Here is a 20,648-nt window from a genome sequence, read left to right as displayed (position 1 = left end):
TTGCACCAGCCTCCTAAACATGACTGCTCTGACTGCAACTTCGCGTCTGAGAGCGCAGCCGCATTCGCTGACACACCCGTGACACTCTTATAACACGCCCACGAGATGGACTTTTTTGCGCACACTTCAGGCCACCTCCCAATCACCACGCAGGAATGCCCATGTGTTTGCCTCACCGGTTCTAATGGCAGCGTGTCCGTATGTAAGAGTGGACTCCGTGTATACATATGCTCCGTAGATGTTTTAGGACTCTACACAGATGCACACTCTCATTGGCATTGGCATTACGTCCACCTCTGAATCAAGCCCTATGTCACATAGGAGACTATATTTGGCAATAGCTGAATAACGCTCAGATATATTTGAAATCCATTGGTGCATTATAAAAAATATAATTTTTAGACAGTTGAACCTTGCATAAATATGAAACAGGCATAACATAGAGCATGAACTGACTGCTGTTAATTTAATAAACCTTCTAGAATGGACATGTGGAGGTCTTAGCTATAGCAACCGGGATGTAGTCGGCATCCCGGCTTGCAGGATGCCGGTGGTCTGAATACCGGCGCTGAAATCCCAATAGGTCAGGATCCCGGCACCAGTATCCCGACCACCGGAATCCCGAAAGGTAAGTATCGGGGTGTTAGGGGGAAGTTAGGTTTAGGGTGCGAGGTTAGGGTTCGGCACTAGGGGGAGAGGTAGGGTTAGGCACTGGTGAGGGGGTGTTAGGTTTATTGTGCGGGGAGGGGGAGGTTAGGTTTAGGCACTAGTGGGGGAGATTAGGTTTAGGATGCGGGGAGGTGGAGGTTAGGCTTAGGCACTAGCGGGGAAGGTTAGGGTTAGGCACCTGGGAGGTGCCTAACCCATAGCAACCAAACAGAATCTAGCTATCATTTTATAGATTGTGCTAGATATATGATAGCTAGGATCTTATTGGTTGCTATTGGCAACACCACCATTTGTCCTTTTTACAAGGTTTGATAAATGTCCCATAAAGGGACATTTACCAACTATACTATTTTACATGGTAACATTCAATAATAATAATAATTTTATTTATATAGCGCTTTTCTCCTGTAGGACTCAAAGTCGCATTACAGACATCAGAAAACATGGTACATTGTACAAGGATTTGGTATTGCAGAAAATAGAAAACCACACAGAGATAATTAAAAACAACCAAAACCTAGAGAGCACAATAAGCATATTGCAGGGTTGGTGGATGCATTTTGGGAAATAACTTCCACTGGTTACATATTCCACCCACGAAAGGTAGCAGAGGAGGCAGCCATCTTGGGCGCAATATGTAGGATTACCGTGGGTGGAATAGGTTATACCTAGAAGAGATGACACAAAATGGGTGGTTGCAGCATCCTAATGCTAGGAGTAGGATCCCACCATAATCATAAGGTCTATGTTTTTTTCATCCCATCCACGAGTGTAGCAGGTAAGGCAGCCATGTTGGGCGTTCATCCTGCCCAAGAAAGAACCATCCGAGGCAGCTATCTAGGGCACACTGTGTAGGTTATATCTGGCAGGGCGTACAAGTAGCGGAAGTATAACATCCAGGCGGAGGGAAGAGAATAAATATTGAGAAGCTGAAAACAAAGGTATAAAAAGGTTGTATGAAAAAGAATGGTGACAGCATTATAAGTTAAAAACCATGTTAAAGTTAATCAGAAATTAAAAATACTAGAGCAAACTCCAACAAGCCACATGACTCAGGCTGCGCCTAGCATTTCCCTCGCTCCAGTGTGCAGATTGTTGAGTGTGATTTGGCTGCAGCATGAGACTGCCACCCAAACCCAGTCTCAGGGGAGTTGAATGGAGGGTGGGGTTGCACCATTCCTGATCTGCAGTGTTTGAGAAATTATTACATTTTGGGTTAGAGAGTAGTCCAAGTTCTAAACCATTTCAAACTCTGCTTCTAACTCCATGCTTCAGATAACATGCTTAAGATGCAGGAGAAATGTGGCAGGTAAAGCCTTTGCAGGCTTTCAAATAATTCCCTTGTGTTGTTTAGTATCACTGCATCACTAAGTGACACGTACTAATATGCCGCTAGCATATACCATTCCTTACTGGTTCAGCAGTGTCTCCCTCTTGTACGGCTTCCTAACGCTGTTGGCAATGGGTTACTGGCAACTCAACTGATGCCATAACCCCTATTAACCTCAGAAAAAAGTGCTAATAGGAATATGACTCTTTGTTAAATGGAGCCCAAAGCAGTAGTCAAAGTGGGAAATTTGAAGTGGGGGTATGAAAAATCTAAGGTTGTATTTATGCGTTCTCTAGAAAAAGGTGCGTGGCCACTTAAAAGGAAGTACCACACCATAATACCCCTTTGTGTATTATAACACATTATGCAGTAGTAGTGTTCCTTATTACACATTATGCCACATACAGTAATGCCCCTAATAACACATTATGCCACACAGTAATGCCCCTTACACATTATGCCACACAGTAATTCCCCGTACAAATGATGTCACACATTAATGCCCTTTATAAGTGATTTGTAGTAAAAATTATGCCACCCAGCAACAATGCCTCTTACACATAGCAATGCCCCACAGTTAAGCCTCTCCTTTGTGTCCCTACAGCAGCCTCAGTCTCATCATGACTTTCATGTATTTGGTGCCTGCCCAGCAGGCATCCATGGAGAAACAGCGACGCAATGCCACCATCATTTCAAATCTGGTGCTGTCCGCAAAACAATCGGAGCTCACGGACTGGCAGCCAATCAGGAAGCACTGCTATGGCGACTCCTGATTGACTGCTGGCCCTTGAGTTCCATTTGGTTCATGGACCGGCACCGATGACCCGGCAACAGATCTTCTGGCGGGCGGCACCAGATGTTGCGTCGGGTGGCTCGCGGACCATCTGGTGGGCCGTCACCAGATGTTGTGGCTGGTGGCTTGCAAACCATCTTGCGGCCTGGCACTAGATGTTGTGGTGGGCAGCTCAGTACTTGAAGTGCCGGTATGCTTCGAGCACTGGCCCAAAATAAGGAGAGACAATGCCTTGGGTGATGGTCATAAAGCTTAGCTGCCAGCATTTCAGCTTTGTATTTTTGTCATTTGGGCCACATGTTTCCAAAAAGTGGTCTGGTCACACCATACTGGGGTAGTGGACACAGTGGAGACACCGCTGGACTGGTGAGGGATGGTATATGAGTGGTTGCACTAGGGGAGTTGACACATTGCAATGGGGTCATTCCACGTCTTTACTCGTGATGTACTAGGCTGACATAGCTCCACTTCTGTTGCAGTGAGTGGGACTAGGGGGTAAATTTACTAAGAATCGAGTCTGGTCGAGTTTGCTTTTTTTTTTACTCGATTAGCTTTGCAGAAACTCAGGTGATTTGAGGCTCCTGAAACTCTCAAATCTACCAAGAAGTGAGTTTAGCGGAGAGTGAGATGGCCGATGGTGAAGTAGAACAAGATATATCCCCTGATTAGCACGTTTTGAAAGAGATTACTCACCCGCGATTGCAGTATCTTCTCACTGCCAAATTCTCCCAAGCAAGCAGCCTGCACATATCAGTGAGATATGTGAAGGCTGCTTGTTGTCTAGGCTGTTAAAAAATGGGTTCAATTACATAGGGTCCCCCCCTAAAGCTTAACCAGCCCCGGACATAAAAATTTATGGGGAACAAAATGAGTAGGATTCCAGGTAATGTAGGAACCAACAACTGGCTGCAGGGCCAGTCTTGGGTTTAATTATAGGGCGGAAAAAATAGTGTAGGAGCCCACCTATAATTAAAACCAGCACCAGACCAAAAACGACGGGGTGTAATGCTACCAACCCGGAGACCCTTTTATCGGGGCTCCGCGGCCAAAGCATTATCAGCCCAAGCCAGTCAGGCCAAGCTGGGGATCTCAGAGGAAGTGGGGACCCCTCCAACAAGGGTCCCCCCCCGGAACCCCAGGCTTGGTCTGAAGCCCAGGGCTCTTCCCCACACCCCTGGAGCGGTGGGTACAGGGGTAATAAAGTGAAAAATATAAATAAAGTAAACTATTGTATTTTACAGTGGAACTACAGGTGCCAGCATGCCTGCCCTTTGGCACTTGTGAAACTACAAGTGCCAGCAGGCGGCCGACACCTGTACCCCCACAGTAAAATAAATAGTTAAATAATGACATCACACTGTGCAAAGTAAAATACTCACTCACACATATTTACCTGCTTCCAGGTGTTTCTTTCCCCTTCTCCAAGTAGAATCAACGGCTGTAGCTGGAAAAAAGAGTCTATAGTCACCTAGATCCTGGCACTGGTCTCCGTAACATCCAGGGGAGTCTTTGCAAAAAAAACAAACTGAGTACCCGATCCATATACTTACCATTAGCAGTGTATGTGTGTGACCACATACCCCACTAACCGGCTTCTGACTGAACAGTGAGAACAGTCAGGAGCCGGAGCCAATCAGCGGCCGCACTACAGTTAGCGGCTGCTGATTGGCTGGTGGCTCCTGACTGTTCTCACTGAACAGTCGGGAGCCGGTTAGCAGTGAATGTGGTCACACACATACACCGCTAATGGTAAGTATATGGATTGGGTACTCGGTTTGTTTTTTTGCAAAGACCCTCTGGATACTACGGAGACCAGCGCGAGGATGGAGGTGAGTATACAATCTTTTTTGCAGGTCATTCCACATGGATATCTACTTGGAGAGGTGGACAGACCAGCTGGTACAGGTAAGTATATGTAATTGATGTATGTGTGTAATAAACTTCTACTGTCTAAGATGTCTGTGTTATGTCTTTATTTAACTATTTATTTTACAGTGGAGATACGGGTGCCGGCCGCCTGCTGGCACTTGTAGTTCCACAAGTGCCAAAGGGTAGGCATGCTGGCACCTGTAGTTCCACTGTAAAATACAATAGTTTTCTTTGATTTTACACAATATTACCCCCTTTACCCATAGAAGAAGAACCCTGGGCTTCAGACCAAACCCGGGGTTTCGGGAGAGGGGGGATGTGACATAAGCCACTGAATAACTGCTGATGGTGCACTGATTGATTGCTGCAGAAGCGCCAGCTGAGACAGTGCTGAAGATAATTTGCATATATTGCAAGTGAAACTGTGTTTGTTTTGCCTTATCATTGGAAAGCCAAAGCTATTGCTCTCTGGAATCGGGAAAGAACAGCATTATGCTAAGCTCGCTATTACCAATTGTGGATTACAAATACATGCCTGTTATAGGTCAGTGATCATGCAGCAAGCAATACTGTTCTGTTGCTGGACGGAATAATGTGTGCACTTTAGAGTAAAATACTGAACAGTATTGAGGTATTTGCTATATTAGCAGAATGAGTGACAGGAGAAGCCATTTGTGTGTGGTGACAATTGCAGGCCACTGGGAACGGGGGAGTGGAAGTGCGAATGCAGGCATGCCTGAGTGTTTTACGCCATTTCAGAGGCATGCATAATTAATAGGCATCATCATAGTACACGTCACCTGGTTGTATTTCACACTGAAGTGATCACAGTGTTTGCGGTAGGGTATAGTCAACCTCAAGCATTGCGTTCGCTTCCGATGGTGCCGATGTACCAATGGTTGCATACACTTCCTGGAGATGATGTGGTCAAGTGGGTGTCTTAAGACAGGCTGGTGGGTGTCTGCATACACACAGTGATCGCACGCCAAGACATAGTGGGCATGCTAATGCCTTGCCGTGCGATCGCCTGCCTTGCTGGGTGTGTGCCAGATTTGCATACGCTTGGTGTGAGCATACACATCTAGCGAGCGGGTCTGAATCGGACCCTAAGTTCAAAGGCACAAATGTCAGGGTCAAAGTCAGAACATGTTCAGCAATAGGCTATTAACTGCAACAAAGGCAGTACAAAAACTAGCATTTGAATAGAATAGTCCAAATTTAATGCAAGGATATAACAGAATGAGCATATGAGAGGCAGGCATGGGAGCAATTCTAGTGAGTTAGCCCGTATTGTTAATGTGGCAATAAATGAAAACATAAAACCAAAGCAAGGCTATTACATAAGGGCCCTCATTCAGAGGCACTCGCAAAATGCGAGCACTCGCCCTGAATGAGGGTGGGAGCTTGTCTTTTGAAGTGTGGCCGCCTCCTGGTCGCTAGCTAAGCTGTGGGTTACCACTCACAGCTTTAGCGAGCGACCAGGTTGATGGTCGCGATGGTCAAGACCATCGCGACAATCTGGGCTTGCGACGAGACCCTTGAGGTTGGGTATAGGCAACCGCAAGCCCCAGGGAGCTTCCTACTCTGATCGAGCAGGAAGCTCCCCACTGACATCACTGCTGATGGCAGTGCGGCCGCCCACAAATGGCTTGCGTTCCTTAAGGAACGCCTCCGTTTGTGAAACCATCCCCCCTCCCTCCCTACAAAACGGTTCGAGCTGTCGATCAACATCGACAGCCGCCCCTTATTTAGCGAGCCCCGGAGCGAGAGAATGTCTCTCTCGCTCCGGGGCTTGCGCACGCGCAGTGCGGCCGCTGCGCGTGCGCAGGGCCTAAACATCGACCTGCTTGCGAGCGCTCAGGGCTTGCAAGTGGGTCTGAATGAGGTCCAAGGTCCACAGGGCCAGAAATTGGTCAGGATCAAATGCTAATGGAACTATAAGGATCTGCGCACATCACAAGCATAAACGTATCTATCAAGGGCAACAAACAGGATGAGCCCTGAAATTACATAATATAAACCGAATAAGCAAAGAATGTAAATAAATATACATTGAATTAAAAACTTACGGCTGGATATATATTTCTTGCACATACAAGTACAGTATACTGTAGGCACACCCATGTTTGCATACTCCCACAATATAACAGAACGTAACCAACGCCATGAGCATGATTGTCAATCATTTTGTATAGCATCACATTAGGGAGTACTTACAGCTGTGGAGCTGTTTATTATAAAGGGGAGAGGAATCGCTTAAGTTTGTCATATAAATATAGCTTCAATGACAGCTCAACCCAGAGCAATTTCATTTTACCATCATCTTTCACAAATGAGAACTTAACTCTTTAGGTTTAGTTTTCCTTTAATTTTGACACATGTCTAACTATAACGTATTTTTCCTTTTTTTTTTTAGCAACCTGGACACAGAAGAATTATATGGTAAGATAATTTGTTATATTATTATTTTATTGATGTTTACTTTGTATATGGAGCATTTTTGAACTGTACATGATGAGTAACTAGCAATTAACATTATTTTTATGCATGATCTTAAAGACATGTGCTAAGTAGTAATCGCTTTAAAATAATAACAGGACTGTTTTTATTATGTTATCTTTTTTGTGCAATTCAGAGTATTGGGGCTATATAAGAAGGTGCTACTGCAGCAGATATCTCTCCCCGTCAGCAATTGCAGTCGCAGTCCCCATAGCTGTAGAATGTTGTTGGCCATTGTAGCCTATAAGTCACAAAATCAACACTTACGTATGTGAAGCAGAATGGCCACCATTAGCAGTATGAGACGCATTAGCAGTATGAGACGCATTAGCAGTATGAGACGCATTAGCAGTATGAGACGCATTAGCAGTATGAAACGCAGGTGCAGTATGAGACGCAGGTGCAGTACGAGAAAGGCATGAGCAGTACGAGACACATGAGCAGTACGAGACACATGAGCAGTACGAGACACATGAGCAGTACGAGACACATGAGCAGTATGAGACACATGAGCAGTACGAGACACATGAGCAGTACGAGACACATGAGCAGTACGAGACGCATGAGCAGTACGAGACACATGAGCAATATGAGATGGATGAGCAATATGAGATGGATGAGCAATACAAGATGCATGAGCAGTACTAGACGCATGAGCAGTACAAGATGCATGAGCAGTACTAGACACATGAGCAGTACAAGACGCATGAGCAGTACTAGACACATGAGCAGTAGGAGATGCATGAGCAGTTGGAGATGCATGAGCAGTACAAGATGCATGAGCAGTAGGAGATGCATGAGCAGTACTAGACACATGAGCAGTACAAGATGCATGAGCAGTACTAGACACATGAGCAGTAGGAGATGCATGAGCAGTACTAGACACATGAGCAGTACTAGACACATGAGCAGTACTAGACACATGAGCAGTAGGAGATGCACGAGCAGTGCACATGAGCAGTAAGATGCATGAGCAGGTACTAAACACATGTGCAGTACAAAACGCATGAGCAGTACGAGACACATGAGCAATACGAGATGCAAGAGAAGTATGGCATGAGCAGTACGAGACGCATGAGCAGTTACGAAACACATGAGCAGTACAAAACGCATGAGCAGTACGAGTCACATGAGCAGTATGGCTTGAGTAGTCCTGGACACACTTGCAGTACAAAACGCATGAGCAGTATCAGATGCAAGAGAAGTACGGCATGAGCAGTACGAGATGCATGAGCAGTAGGAGATGCATCAACAGTAGGAGACGCATGAACAGTATAAGATGCATGAGCATTATAAGATGCATGAGCAGTACGAGATGCATGAGCAGTATGAGATGCATGAGAAGTACGAGACTCATGAACAGTACGAGACACATGGGCAGTAGGAGACGCATGGGCAGTATGAGACACATGAACAGTATAAGACATATGAGAAGTATGAGACACATGAGCAGTACTAGATGGATGAGAAGTGTTAGGGTGACGAGTCTTCCTACCCCTAGACCAAGGGGAGAAACTCTGCTCTTCTCTTTTTCCAGCTGGCTGGGGAGATAAGTAAACTCAGCACACACTGTGACGAATTCAACTCAGCTCTGAGGTACATCCTCTTTAAGCTACCTTTTATAGGTTCAAGAAAACTGCTGTGTTGCAAGCATTTGCAAAAATGGTTAACAGCAGACTATTCATAAAATTCGTTAACAGCACATAAGATGTGTCAGAGGGTCTTCACTCTGTCTTGTCCTCACGGAGTCCAAACTTAGTGTCCTATTTCGGGAGTTGTCAGCTGTTCCTCTGTATCAGCTGTTGGTTTGATCTCATGATTAGCTTTTTCTCCTAAGTACTGATGAACCTTATGCTTTAATAAACACTCTACAAATTATTATAGACCATCACAGAAATACGAGACACATGGGCAGTATGAGATGCATTAACAGTATAAGACACATGAGAAGTATGAGATGCATGAGCAGTATGAGATGCATTAACAGTATAAGACACATGAGAAGTATGAGACACATGAGCAGTAGGAGATGCATGGGCATTATGAGACGCATGGGCAGTACGAGACGCATGAGCAGTATGAGACACAGCGGCAGTATGAGACGCATGAGTAGTATGAGACGCATGAGTAGTATGAGACACATGAGCAGTATGAGACGCATGAGCAGTATGTATGAGATGCATGAGCAGTATGAGACACATGAGCAGTATGAGACGCATTAACAGTATAAGACACATGAGAAGTATGAGACACATGAGCAGTAGGAGATGCATGGGCAGTATGAGACACATGGACAGTATGAGACACATCGGCAGTATGAGACACATGAGCAGTATGAGACGCATTAACAGTATAAGACACATGAGAAGTATGAGACGCTTGAGCAGTATGAGACGCTTGAGCAGTATGAGATGCATGGGCAGTATGAGACGCATGAGCAGTAGGAGACGCATGAGCAGTAGGAGACGCATGAGCAGTATGAGACGCATTAACAGTATAAGACACATGAGCAGTATGAGACGCATGAGCAGTATGAGACACATGAGCAGTAGGAAATGCATGGGCATTATGAGACGCATGGGCAGTACGAGACGCATGAGCAGTATGAGACACATCGGCAGTATGAGACGCATGAGCAGTGTGAGACGCATGAGCAGTGTGAGACGCATGAACAGTATGAGATGCATGGGCAGTATGAGATGCATGGGCAGTATGAGACGCATTAACAGTATAAGACACATGAGCAGTATCAGATGAATGAGCAGTATGAGACGCATTAACAGTATAAGACACATGAGAAGTATGAGACGCGTGGGCAGTATGAGACGCGTGGGCAGTATGAGACGCGTGGGCAGTATGAGACGCGTGGGCAGTATGAGACGCGTGGGCAGTATGAGACGCGTGGGCAGTATGAGACGCGTGAACAGTATGAGACGCATGAGCAGTATGAGATGCATGGGCAGTATGAGACGCATTAACAGTATAAGACACATGAGCAGTATCAGATGAATGAGCAGTATGAGACGCATTAACAGTATAAGACACATGAGAAGTATGAGACGCGTGGGCAGTATGAGACGCGTGGGCAGTATGAGACGCGTGGGCAGTATGAGACGCGTGGGCAGTATGAGACGCGTGGGCAGTATGAGACGCGTGGGCAGTATGAGACGCGTGGGCAGTATGAGACGCGTGGGCAGTATGAGACGCATGAGCAGTATGAGACACATGAGCAGTAGGAGACGCATGGGCAGTATGAGATGCATGGGCAGTATGAGACGCATGAGCAGTATGAGACACATGAGCAGTATGAAACGCATTAACAGTATAAGACACAAGAGAAATATGAGATGCATGGGCAGTATGAGACGCATAAGCAGTATGAGACACATCGGCAGTATGAGACGCATGAACTATATGAGATGCATGGGCAGTATGAGACACATGAGCAGTATGAGACACATGAGCAGTATGAGACACATGAGCAGTATGAGACGCATGAGTAGTATGAGACACATGAGCAGTATGACACACATGGGCAGTAGGAGATGCATGTGCAGTAGGAGATGCATGGGCATTATGAGATGCATGAGCAGTATAAGACGCATGAGCAGTATGAGATGCATGGGCAGTATGAGACGCATTAACAGTATAAGACACATGAGCAGTATCAGATGAATGAGCAGTATGAGACGCATTAACAGTATAAGACACATGAGAAGTATGAGACGCGTGGGCAGTATGAGACGCGTGGGCAGTATGAGACGCGTGGGCAGTATGAGACGCGTGGGCAGTATGAGACGCGTGGGCAGTATGAGACGCATGAACAGTATGAGACGCATGAGCAGTATGAGACGCATGAGCAGTATGAGACGCATGAGCAGTATGAGACGCATGAGCAGTATGAGACGCATGAGCAGTATGAGACGCATGAGCAGTATGAGACACATGAGCAGTATGACACACATGAGCAGTAGGAGATGCATGGGCATTATGAGATGCATGGGCAGTATGAGACGCATGAGCAGTATGAGACACATCGGCAGTATGAGACACATGAACAGTATGAGACGCATGAGCAGTATGAGATGCATGAGCAGTATGAGACGCATTAACAGTATAAGACACATGAGAAGTATGAGACGCGTGGGCAGTATGAGACGCGTGGGCAGTATGAGACGCGTGGGCAGTATGAGACGCGTGGGCAGTATGAGACGCGTGGGCAGTATGAGACGCGTGGGCAGTATGAGACGCATGAGCAGTACGAGACACATGAGCAGTATGAGACACATGAGCAGTATGAGACACATGAGCAGTAGGAGATGCATGGGCAGTATGAGATGCATGGGCAGTATGAGACGCATGAGCAGTATGAGACGCATGAGCAGTATGAGACACATGAGCAGTATGAAACGCATTAACAGTATAAGACACAAGAGAAATATGAGATGCATGGGCAGTATGAGACGCATAAGCAGTATGAGACACATCGGCAGTATGAGACGCATGAACTATATGAGATGCATGGGCAGTATGAGACACATGAGCAGTATGAGACACATGAGCAGTATGAGACACATGAGCAGTATGAGACGCATGAGTAGTATGAGACACATGAGCAGTATGACACACATGGGCAGTAGGAGATGCATGTGCAGTAGGAGATGCATGGGCATTATGAGATGCATGAGCAGTATAAGACACATGAGCAGTATGAGACGCATGAGCAGTATGAGACGCATGAGCAGTATGAGACGCATGAGCAGTATGAGACACATGAGCACTATGAGACGCATTAACAGTATAAGACAAATGAGCAGTATAAGACAAATGAGAAGTATGAGACGCATGGGCAGTACGAGACGCATAAGCAGTATGAGACACATCGGCAGTATGAAACGCATGAACTATATGAGATGCATGGGCAGTATGAGACACATGAGCAGTATGAGACACATGAGCAGTATGACACGCATGAGCAGTAGGAGACGCATGAGCAGTATGAGACGCATTAACAGTATAAGACACATGAGCAGTATAAGACAAATGAGAAGTATGAGACGCATGGGCAGTGCGAGACGCATAAGTAGTATGAGACACATCGGCAGTATGAGACACATGAGCAGTATGATACGCATGGGCATTATGAGACGCATGGTCAATACGAGACGCATGAGCAGTATGAGACACAGCGGCAGTATGAGACGCATTAACAGTACAAGACACATGAGCAGTATGAGACGCATGAGCAGTATTAGACGCATGAGCAGTAGGAGAAGAATGAGCAGTATTAGACGCATGAGCAGTACGAGACGCATGAGCAGTAGGAGAAGAATGAGCAGTATTAGACGCATGAGCAGTACGAGACGCATGAGCAGGGCCAGATTAACAATGGGGCGGATGGAGCTACAGCTCCAGGCCTCCACATAAAAATAGGCCCATTGTCATGACAACATGATGTTGTCTGGCCATCTGCTCTCCATATGATCAGCCATAAATCATAAATCATAGAAATACAATTTTACCTCACAAAATTAAGCATTTTTTTTCTTTTACATATTAACGGAGACATTGGGGCTAAGAGTATAGTTGGTGTACACACCCACATGGCACTGACCACACCCTCACAGCACTGGTCACGCCTCCTCTGCTTCTCATAATAGGCCCTTGGTCATTTTCAGCTCCAGGCCTATGTGGCCCTCAATCCGGCCCTGCGCATGAGCAGTACGAGACGCATGAGCAGTACGAGACGCATGAGCAGTATGAGACGCATGAGCAGTATGAGACGCATGAGCAGTATGAGAAGAATGAGCAGTATGAGACGCATGAGCAGTATTAGACGCATGAGCAGTACGAGACGCATGAGCAGTACGAGACGCATGAGCAGTACGAGACGCATGAACAGTACGAGACGCATGAACAGTACGAGACGCATGAACAGTACGAGACGCATGAACAGTACGAGACGCATGAGCAGTATGAGACAGATGAGAAGTATGAGACAGATGAGCAGTAGGAGACGCATGAGCAGTACGAGACGCATGAGCAGTACAATATGCATGAGCAGTATGAAACACATAAGCAGCACGAGACACTTGAGCAGTAGGAGACCCGTGAGCAGTGCAACACTCATGTTTTGAATAACATTATTACTATTACTATTATTATTATTATTATCATTATTATTATTATTTTGCTGTACATGGGGGAATTTTCATATATTAGATGGCCCATGTGCAATGGCCCGCCCTGGGCTATCCCTCCTCCCCCATCTGGGAATATGGCGCAAGATGCCATATTCTTTGCAATCTTCTGTTACAGCACCATGTTCCTGGAGAGAAATATGGAACCCTGTTCTGAGTGTACGGTGGGCAACACGGGCACCATTATACAGTAAAAATTCCACTACTCCAGGCTTCGGGGTATATTTACTAAGGTGCGGGTTTTTAGAAGTGGTTTTGTTGCCCATAGCAACCAATCAGATTCTAGCTATTACCTTCTAGAAGGTGCTAGATAAATGTTAAGTAGAATCTGATTGGTTGTTATGGGCAACAAAACCACTTCTAAAAACCCGCACCTTAGTAAATATACCCCTTCATATTGATTTCAAATAAATAACTTTTCAGTAAACACTCCCAAATACGTGCACTGTTTCATACTAGTTAGGACTGAAAGACAAATTTGCACTGGATTCATAAGTTTAAATTGAAGCATTTTCCATGTTAATGAATGAAAGTGCAGTTTTTTTAATCTATTTTTAATTAATTTCACCTTTCTAGACAAATGCCACTAATTGATGGTACTGTTGATTCAGACTAGCACAATTAATATATTTGATATTTTTTATAGTCAAGTTTCATGATTGTTCTAATTATCTGTGACATTTTAAAATAATTTAAATTATGATCAATTTGCTCATTTTCAGTGTGTAATGTTGAATAGGTAAAGCTAGATCTTTAGCCATGATTATTCTGATAGCCTAATGAGTTAATGGAAAACAAAATGTGTAAAACTAGCAGCTACCACTGACTGATGCAAATGTAGAGGGGAAAACAGAATGTTATAGAATGTATATTTATATAAGTATTTCCTGAACATTTCTCTAATTATTGAGAGAACAGCAGATATATGTTATGGGAACTTTTTGTTTGCATGAATTATCTTACATTACATAGAACTGTGGCTTCACAAGCTAAATAAAACAAAACATTGTAATAAATCTTCTTTAATGGCATTGGGGTATATTTGGCTACTCTCCCAGAATGTCCAAGATCAGGGGCATATCTAACCCTTAACTAATGCTGGCCATACACGCTACAATTATCGGGGCGATCCGCCTGATATCGGTGGATCGCCGCGCTAATTGTAGCGTGTGGGGGGCGACCGAGGGTTAAATATTGCTCGGTCGGGCATGCCGGATTGTCCAGCATGCCCGTCCGATGCGATATTACCCGGTAAACTGTCGGCCGCAACGGGCAGTGTATGCCCAGCGCAGCCGACAGACAGACATTTCCTGTGCTCCTCCAGGAAATGTCTCCTCCCCCGGGGGCGGAGCGCAGATGTCGGGCTATACACTGTGAGATTTCTCTCACAGTGTATGCCGGCGACATCTGCGGCTGGCAGGCTGCCAGACAGTGTATGCCCAGCATAAGATGGCACTGGCCAGGGGCGCCGGCCGAGGGGGCACTACTTGCCGGGTGCCTAGCTCCTTATTTGCAGCTAGGTTTCTGGCATCCTCCTTCTAAAGGGGCATTCAATACTTACTTAAGAAAGAAGCATAGCCTTCTGACTTACCACTTTGTATATTCATTTATAATACTTACCATATGCTAATCACTAATTATTGAATCCTTTAAGTTGGCAGAAAGTTCAAATATTATATAATATACACTTAAAATGTATAAGCAGCTAAATAATTTGCATATATGCAAATTATTCAGCTGCTAAACGTTATGCTTAAAAATTAAATAATGTGTGCACTATGTATCTGCTTAGTTAATATTAAAGGATTAAATTACTGGTGATGGTATATGATTTATACTACCCCTAATCTTTATTTGCATTTCTTATTAACTTCTTCCACATGTTGGAGAGCTACTTGTGTCTGCTAGCTAACAAATTGGTAGCTCAACCCCGAGTCTTCTGGTGGAAAGATTCCCAAAGAACTTGCACCCTCAAGGCTTTTTGGCTCTAGGTGTCAAGTATGTCAAAGGGGTCCTCCTAGCTTAAGCAAAAGGGGACTTGAAACTTATTTTTTTTCCTACTCAAAGGGTGCTTTCTGGCTCTGATGGGATGGGGAGAAATGAGGCCCTTCTCTTTTTTGGAGAGGGTCCCATGCCCCCAGCACAGTTTTGCCATTCCCTCAGTGATTGGAGCATACACCTCAGGCTTCACTAAAATAAATTGGGAGCTGTGATGTTCTGGAGATTGTGGTTTTGTACTACACCACTCTCTAGAGCTATGGTTTCTGTATTGGGTAAAGAGAGTTTTTCCCCCAGTATCAAGCAAAGCCTATTGAGTGCAGCAGTGCATCTTCATGCCTTCAGGCCTGGAGTGACACAGGGGTAGTCTAGAGAGACAGAGAGGAGGCCTGGCCCTGGCATGACACAAGGGAGTCTGTAGTAAATTGGAGGGACAGGGGGGGTGCTAGTCCCTTACTTTGCCCGGGGCACTCGGAACCCTAGATACACCTCTGTCCAGGAGACTCCTGAATTTCATCCACTTCACCAAAGAATCAGAAAGGTGCGTAGCCTAAGAGATGTATAACTTAGCTCTGTACAGGAGGCGGTTCTGCAAAGTCAAGATTCACGGCACCTCCCAGCTGGGCTTCCCCCTCCAGCATCTCCCAGTGGCCCTGGGTAAAAAGTAGCAAGTATGCATTGGGACTTTATATAAAAACTAGTAATATGGGCTCATATATGCTGGGTCAACCCATCCGTGCTGTCCTGGGCCCAGCACTGCAGGGTTCTCCCCTTTACTAGTCTTTTCTATCTCTGTCTGCACCACTGCATAAAATGGACATAGGACAGGTCACTGCTGCTCATTATTATATATATATGGTGGTGAGATCAATGAAGTGCTGTAACCCATAGCAACTATTCAAATAACACCTTTCAGCTGTCTAATGTAGTTAGACCACCATATTAGAAAACTTTACTGTGGGGCTCCTTTTGCACAAGGTAGTGGATGTGGCAGAAGCCAGATCTGGCGGAAATCCCTTGGGAGCACCACCAACATTGTGCTGTCTCACAATTAGTCATAGACAGGCTTTTATTTAGATTTTTTTTTTGGTCATTTGCTTCCACAATACATATCATACTAGTGCAGGACTCAAAAACTCATATAAACTATGGAATCTTGGTGGTAACCACCTTAGTTATGGAGGATATTATGGATATTAGAGTTGCTCTTGTTATACATTATTTAAGATTTTTGAACTGTGTGCTCTGGATGACCTATAAGGGCTCGGCAGCCTCTAGGCATGTTTGGTGTAAACAATGCGAGGCCAAGTGAATAATGAAATAACACAGCAGTCAGTGATTGAGGTCTCCACAAGATGCGCTGATATATGTGGCTGCATATACCCAGCCTACCCAGAAGGTGCATAGGGAGAGTTCAGTAACTGACACAGGGCCTGATTCAGAGCCGGACGCTCTGACAGAGCGCTCGCTCTGAATCAGGGCCGGCCTTCTGTGTTTTTAGAGCGGCCTCCTTGCCGCTCGCATTGCTGTGGGTGACCACCCACAGCTATAGCGAGCGGCCAGGAAGATGGTCGCGATGGTCAAGACCATCGCGACCATCAGGCTTGCGACAAGAGACCCTTGTGGTAGGGTCTCGTTGCCGCAAGCCCTAGAGTGCTTTCGGCTCTAACACTTGTGATGTCAGTGGGGCCGGCCCCAGATGGTAGGCCATGGGAACGCCTCCGTCCGGGCAGCCACGCCCCCGGCCCGCCCACCAAAGGGGGCGTGCTGTCACTCAACATCGACAGCACGCCCCCTTTGGTTGAGGCCCGGAGCGACGGTTTGCCCGTCGCTATCCGGGTCTCGCGCATGCGCACGACGGAGCCGGGCCCGTCGTGCGCATGCGCACTGGGCCACCATCGACCCGCTGGCGAGTGCATAGCGCTCGCGAGCGGGTCTGATTCAGGCCCACAGTTACCACACCACCCTGTAGGTCACACATTCCAGGTAATCCAGCAGGTGCACAATTGTTAGGCATTGTAAATGGAGGGTGGACGTTTTGCCACATAACTCTGAAACTAAGCCAGTTACAATGCCAATATTTTTCTGCAAATCTACAGACCCGGACCTTTAATTTGGTATATGATGTGCCCTGCTCAGACAACGGTATCATAGATATGTCACTCATATAAGTCATCCTACTGCTATTAATATATAGATAATGTTGAAATTTCACCTGTCAACATTAGAATGTCTGAAAGTTGCCTGTCAACATTTAAGCACTAATTGTGGTGTTGACATTGGGCAGTGACATCATAGGCAGGGGTGCAAGTAGAATTTATTTTTTAGTAGTACTGTATGCATGTGCTGTAGGAGCACGCGCTAAAATGGGCATAAACACGCTTCATGAGGGACATGGTTACTCGGATTGGCGGGTGTCAGCCACCCAATTCTCGTCACTCTTGGAGCATTCCTCTCCATTTCTTCCACATGCACCTTACCTTTATGCTGGTTTCTCTGCAACGGAGAACCTCTGAAGAAACTGATCCTCCCTGGACAGACAGTGTCTTCGGTTGGTATTTACTATTCATGTAGGAGATCACATGGTCCCAAAAATGCCTGTTTGTGTAAGAATTTAACTAATGTCATCATCATACACCTTTTGCCCCCTGTATCCCCTCCAGCCTCCTGCCCCTTGTGTCTCTCCAGCCTCCTGTCTTTCCAGGCTCTTGCATCCTGTCTTTCTAGCTTCCTGTAGGGGACTGCCTCCTGCACCATCACTCCAGCATCCTGTCTTTACAGCCTTCTGCCCCTTTTGTCTCTCAGCCTCAACCCCCTCCCCTGTGCCTCTAATCCTCCCCCTCTGTATCTCTCAGCCTCCCCGTCGATGTCAATCAGCGTCCACCTCTGTGTCTGACTATTCATTCGGGATAATCTCTTGAACCACTGATTTTGATGGGGTTTTTGCTATTTTATACAGCATTGCTCGAGGAAGCTTTAGGTGTTTAACCATTCATCTGTGACAAAAGAGAGCTGAACAGTGATGATTTTAGTGGCGCAAGTCACATAAAAAAATTGTGCACTAAGCTGCTGTATAGGAGCTGGCCAGGGTGCTGAAACAGCAAGAGAGCATCTGAAACTGAGGCTTGGAATGTAGCAAGTCACAGAAAAAAACTGTTGTGCTGTGTGAGTGACTGACTGCTGCATGGCTGAGGGCTGCACTCTGATTGGCTCTCTGAAACAGCAAGAGGCAGTCAGAGAAAGCAAATGTGCCCTGTTGCCTAGCAGCAGCCTAGAAAGGGGAGGGAGTAGGGACTGAGCAGGGTCACGTCTGTGGCAGACAGAGTGAGAGACAGCCTTCAACGAACCCATGATTATGCCCTGATGCAAACACAGTAGCCAGGAGGGAGCCAGGGGAGGCATAGCTATCAGGAATGGAAAAAAAAACAGCAGAACATCATCGAATGATTTCCATTTGATGGTGGTAAACATCGAAGAAAAAACATCAATGATTAGTAACCATTGGATTCCGATGTCCATCCCCACACTGAAACTGCATGGCGTACTCTGGCCACCTCTCCACCACCATGAAGTGCTCCCTCTCCAGGGTGATGTTCCCGCTCAGCCACATGCCCTCTGTGAACAGGAGGCACCTCCCATGGAATTCAGCGCTGTTCCCGTACAGTGACACCACTGTGAGGAAGCTCAACAGGAAGTCCAAGAAATACAGGGTACATTGTGCAAAGAGGACATTGCTCATCTCCATGTTTGGAAGCTGGGGAAGGGTGTACAGGTGCCCCAGCATCGGTGACATGCTCTGATAATGCTTACGGTAGCTGCAATACACATCTATCATTCATGTTCCGCCTACCCTTCCCAGCACATCCCAGTGGCCGGGCCCCAGCCAGCTGCAGGACAGCAGCAGTGGGGGTTGCGGTGACACTGGTGAGATGCAGGAGTGAAAAACAGGGGGTTGTGATGAGATGCAGGGGAATGTAATGACATGCGTAGGTTATTATGAGATGCAGGGGAATGTGGTGACAATGCATAGGGTTTTATGAGATGCAGGGGGGTGTGGTGAGATGAAATTGCTCCCATGCGAAGCTGGGGGAGTCCTAGTAGACAATATAAAGTCACTAAATATATGAAACAAAAACATAAATACAAAATGGATATTGGTTGCAAGGGCACATAAACAACATGTCCCCATTAGGTAAGGAAAGGTAATAGATACAGCAGGCTTGTTAACACTATTCATACATTTTCAAGTAAAGCAAATCAATCAGAATTTGTGTCCCAAGTGGAGTTTTTAGAGCTGGAAAGTGTAGTCAAGTGAGCATATAAAACAGAGAAGGTATGGTAAAAGGCAAGGTAGAAATGTCAAGCCCAATACTTATAAAAGCACTCCATACTTAATACTCATACTAGCAGAGACATCAGTAAAGGAGGTTATTACCCAGATTCCCGGCTTTGTATTATAGTCAGAATCCTTCTACAGTAGTAGCAAGTCCAAACTTTGCAGAATTTGGACAGCATAGGACTTTGGGTCTCATTCAGACCTGCTCGCAAGCGGGTCGATGTTGGGCCCTGCACACGCACAGCGACCACACTACGCGTGCGCAAGCCCCGGAGCGAGAGAGAAATTCTCTCTCGCTCCGGGGCTTACTACAAAAGGGGCAGCTGTCGATGTTGATCGACAGCTCGCCCTGTTTTGCAGGCGGGGTGGGGGGGGGTGGCTACACACACGGAGGTGATCCCGGCGGAACACCTGCCGAGTGATGTCAGTGGTGAGCTTCCGGCTCTAATAGAGCCGAAAGCTCACTGGGGCTTGCGGTAGACGAGACCCTACCACAAGGGTCTCGTCGCAAGCCCCGATGGTCACGATGGTCAAGACCATCGCGACCATCAACCTGGCCACTCGCTAAAGCTGTGGGTGGTCACCCACAGCCTAGCGAGCGACCAGGAGGCCGGGTTACAAAATACATGCGGCCGCCCTCATTCAGAGCGAGCGCACGCTTTTTGCGAGCGCCTCTGAATGAGGTCCTTTGTATCATATATATCTACTTTTTGTTGCTCCATTCCGAGAAATCCCAGAGTGGGGGGTCCCGGGGGCAGGTGTGGAGATTCTATACTGACGCGATTGTGTCATAACGCCGCTGTCCCACTCTCTCACTGGGGAAGTGGTTGGGATCCAGGAGGGTGGTCTACTCTCCAAGGAGTCTGGGGGGAAATTTGTGAGTCTCCCGGACTTCCTGTGATAGTCGGCCAGTACGAGTTGCGTATGTCATGTCATGACTCTTGATGCGGTTCA

At 46.3% G+C, this 20,648-nt stretch overlaps 1 protein-coding gene across 2 annotated transcripts in view; it reads left to right on the top strand.

Annotated features, from left to right (window-relative positions):
- The window catches only part of NECAB1 (N-terminal EF-hand calcium binding protein 1), a 298,804-nt gene that overhangs the window by 118,495 nt on the left and 159,661 nt on the right, over positions 1–20,648 (top strand). For both annotated transcript variants that reach the window (XM_088471513.1, XM_088471514.1), the window contains one exon: positions 7,078–7,103. In XM_088471513.1, the coding sequence (XP_088327639.1) occupies positions 7,078–7,103 (26 nt within the window). The remainder of the gene's footprint in view (positions 1–7,077; positions 7,104–20,648) is intronic.

Source organism: Taudactylus pleione, unplaced genomic scaffold (assembly GCF_031769625.1).
Source record: "Taudactylus pleione unplaced genomic scaffold, aTauple2 ptg000114l, whole genome shotgun sequence".
NCBI lineage: Eukaryota > Metazoa > Chordata > Amphibia > Anura > Myobatrachidae > Taudactylus > Taudactylus pleione.
This window is presented reverse-complemented; position numbering and strand designations above follow the sequence as displayed.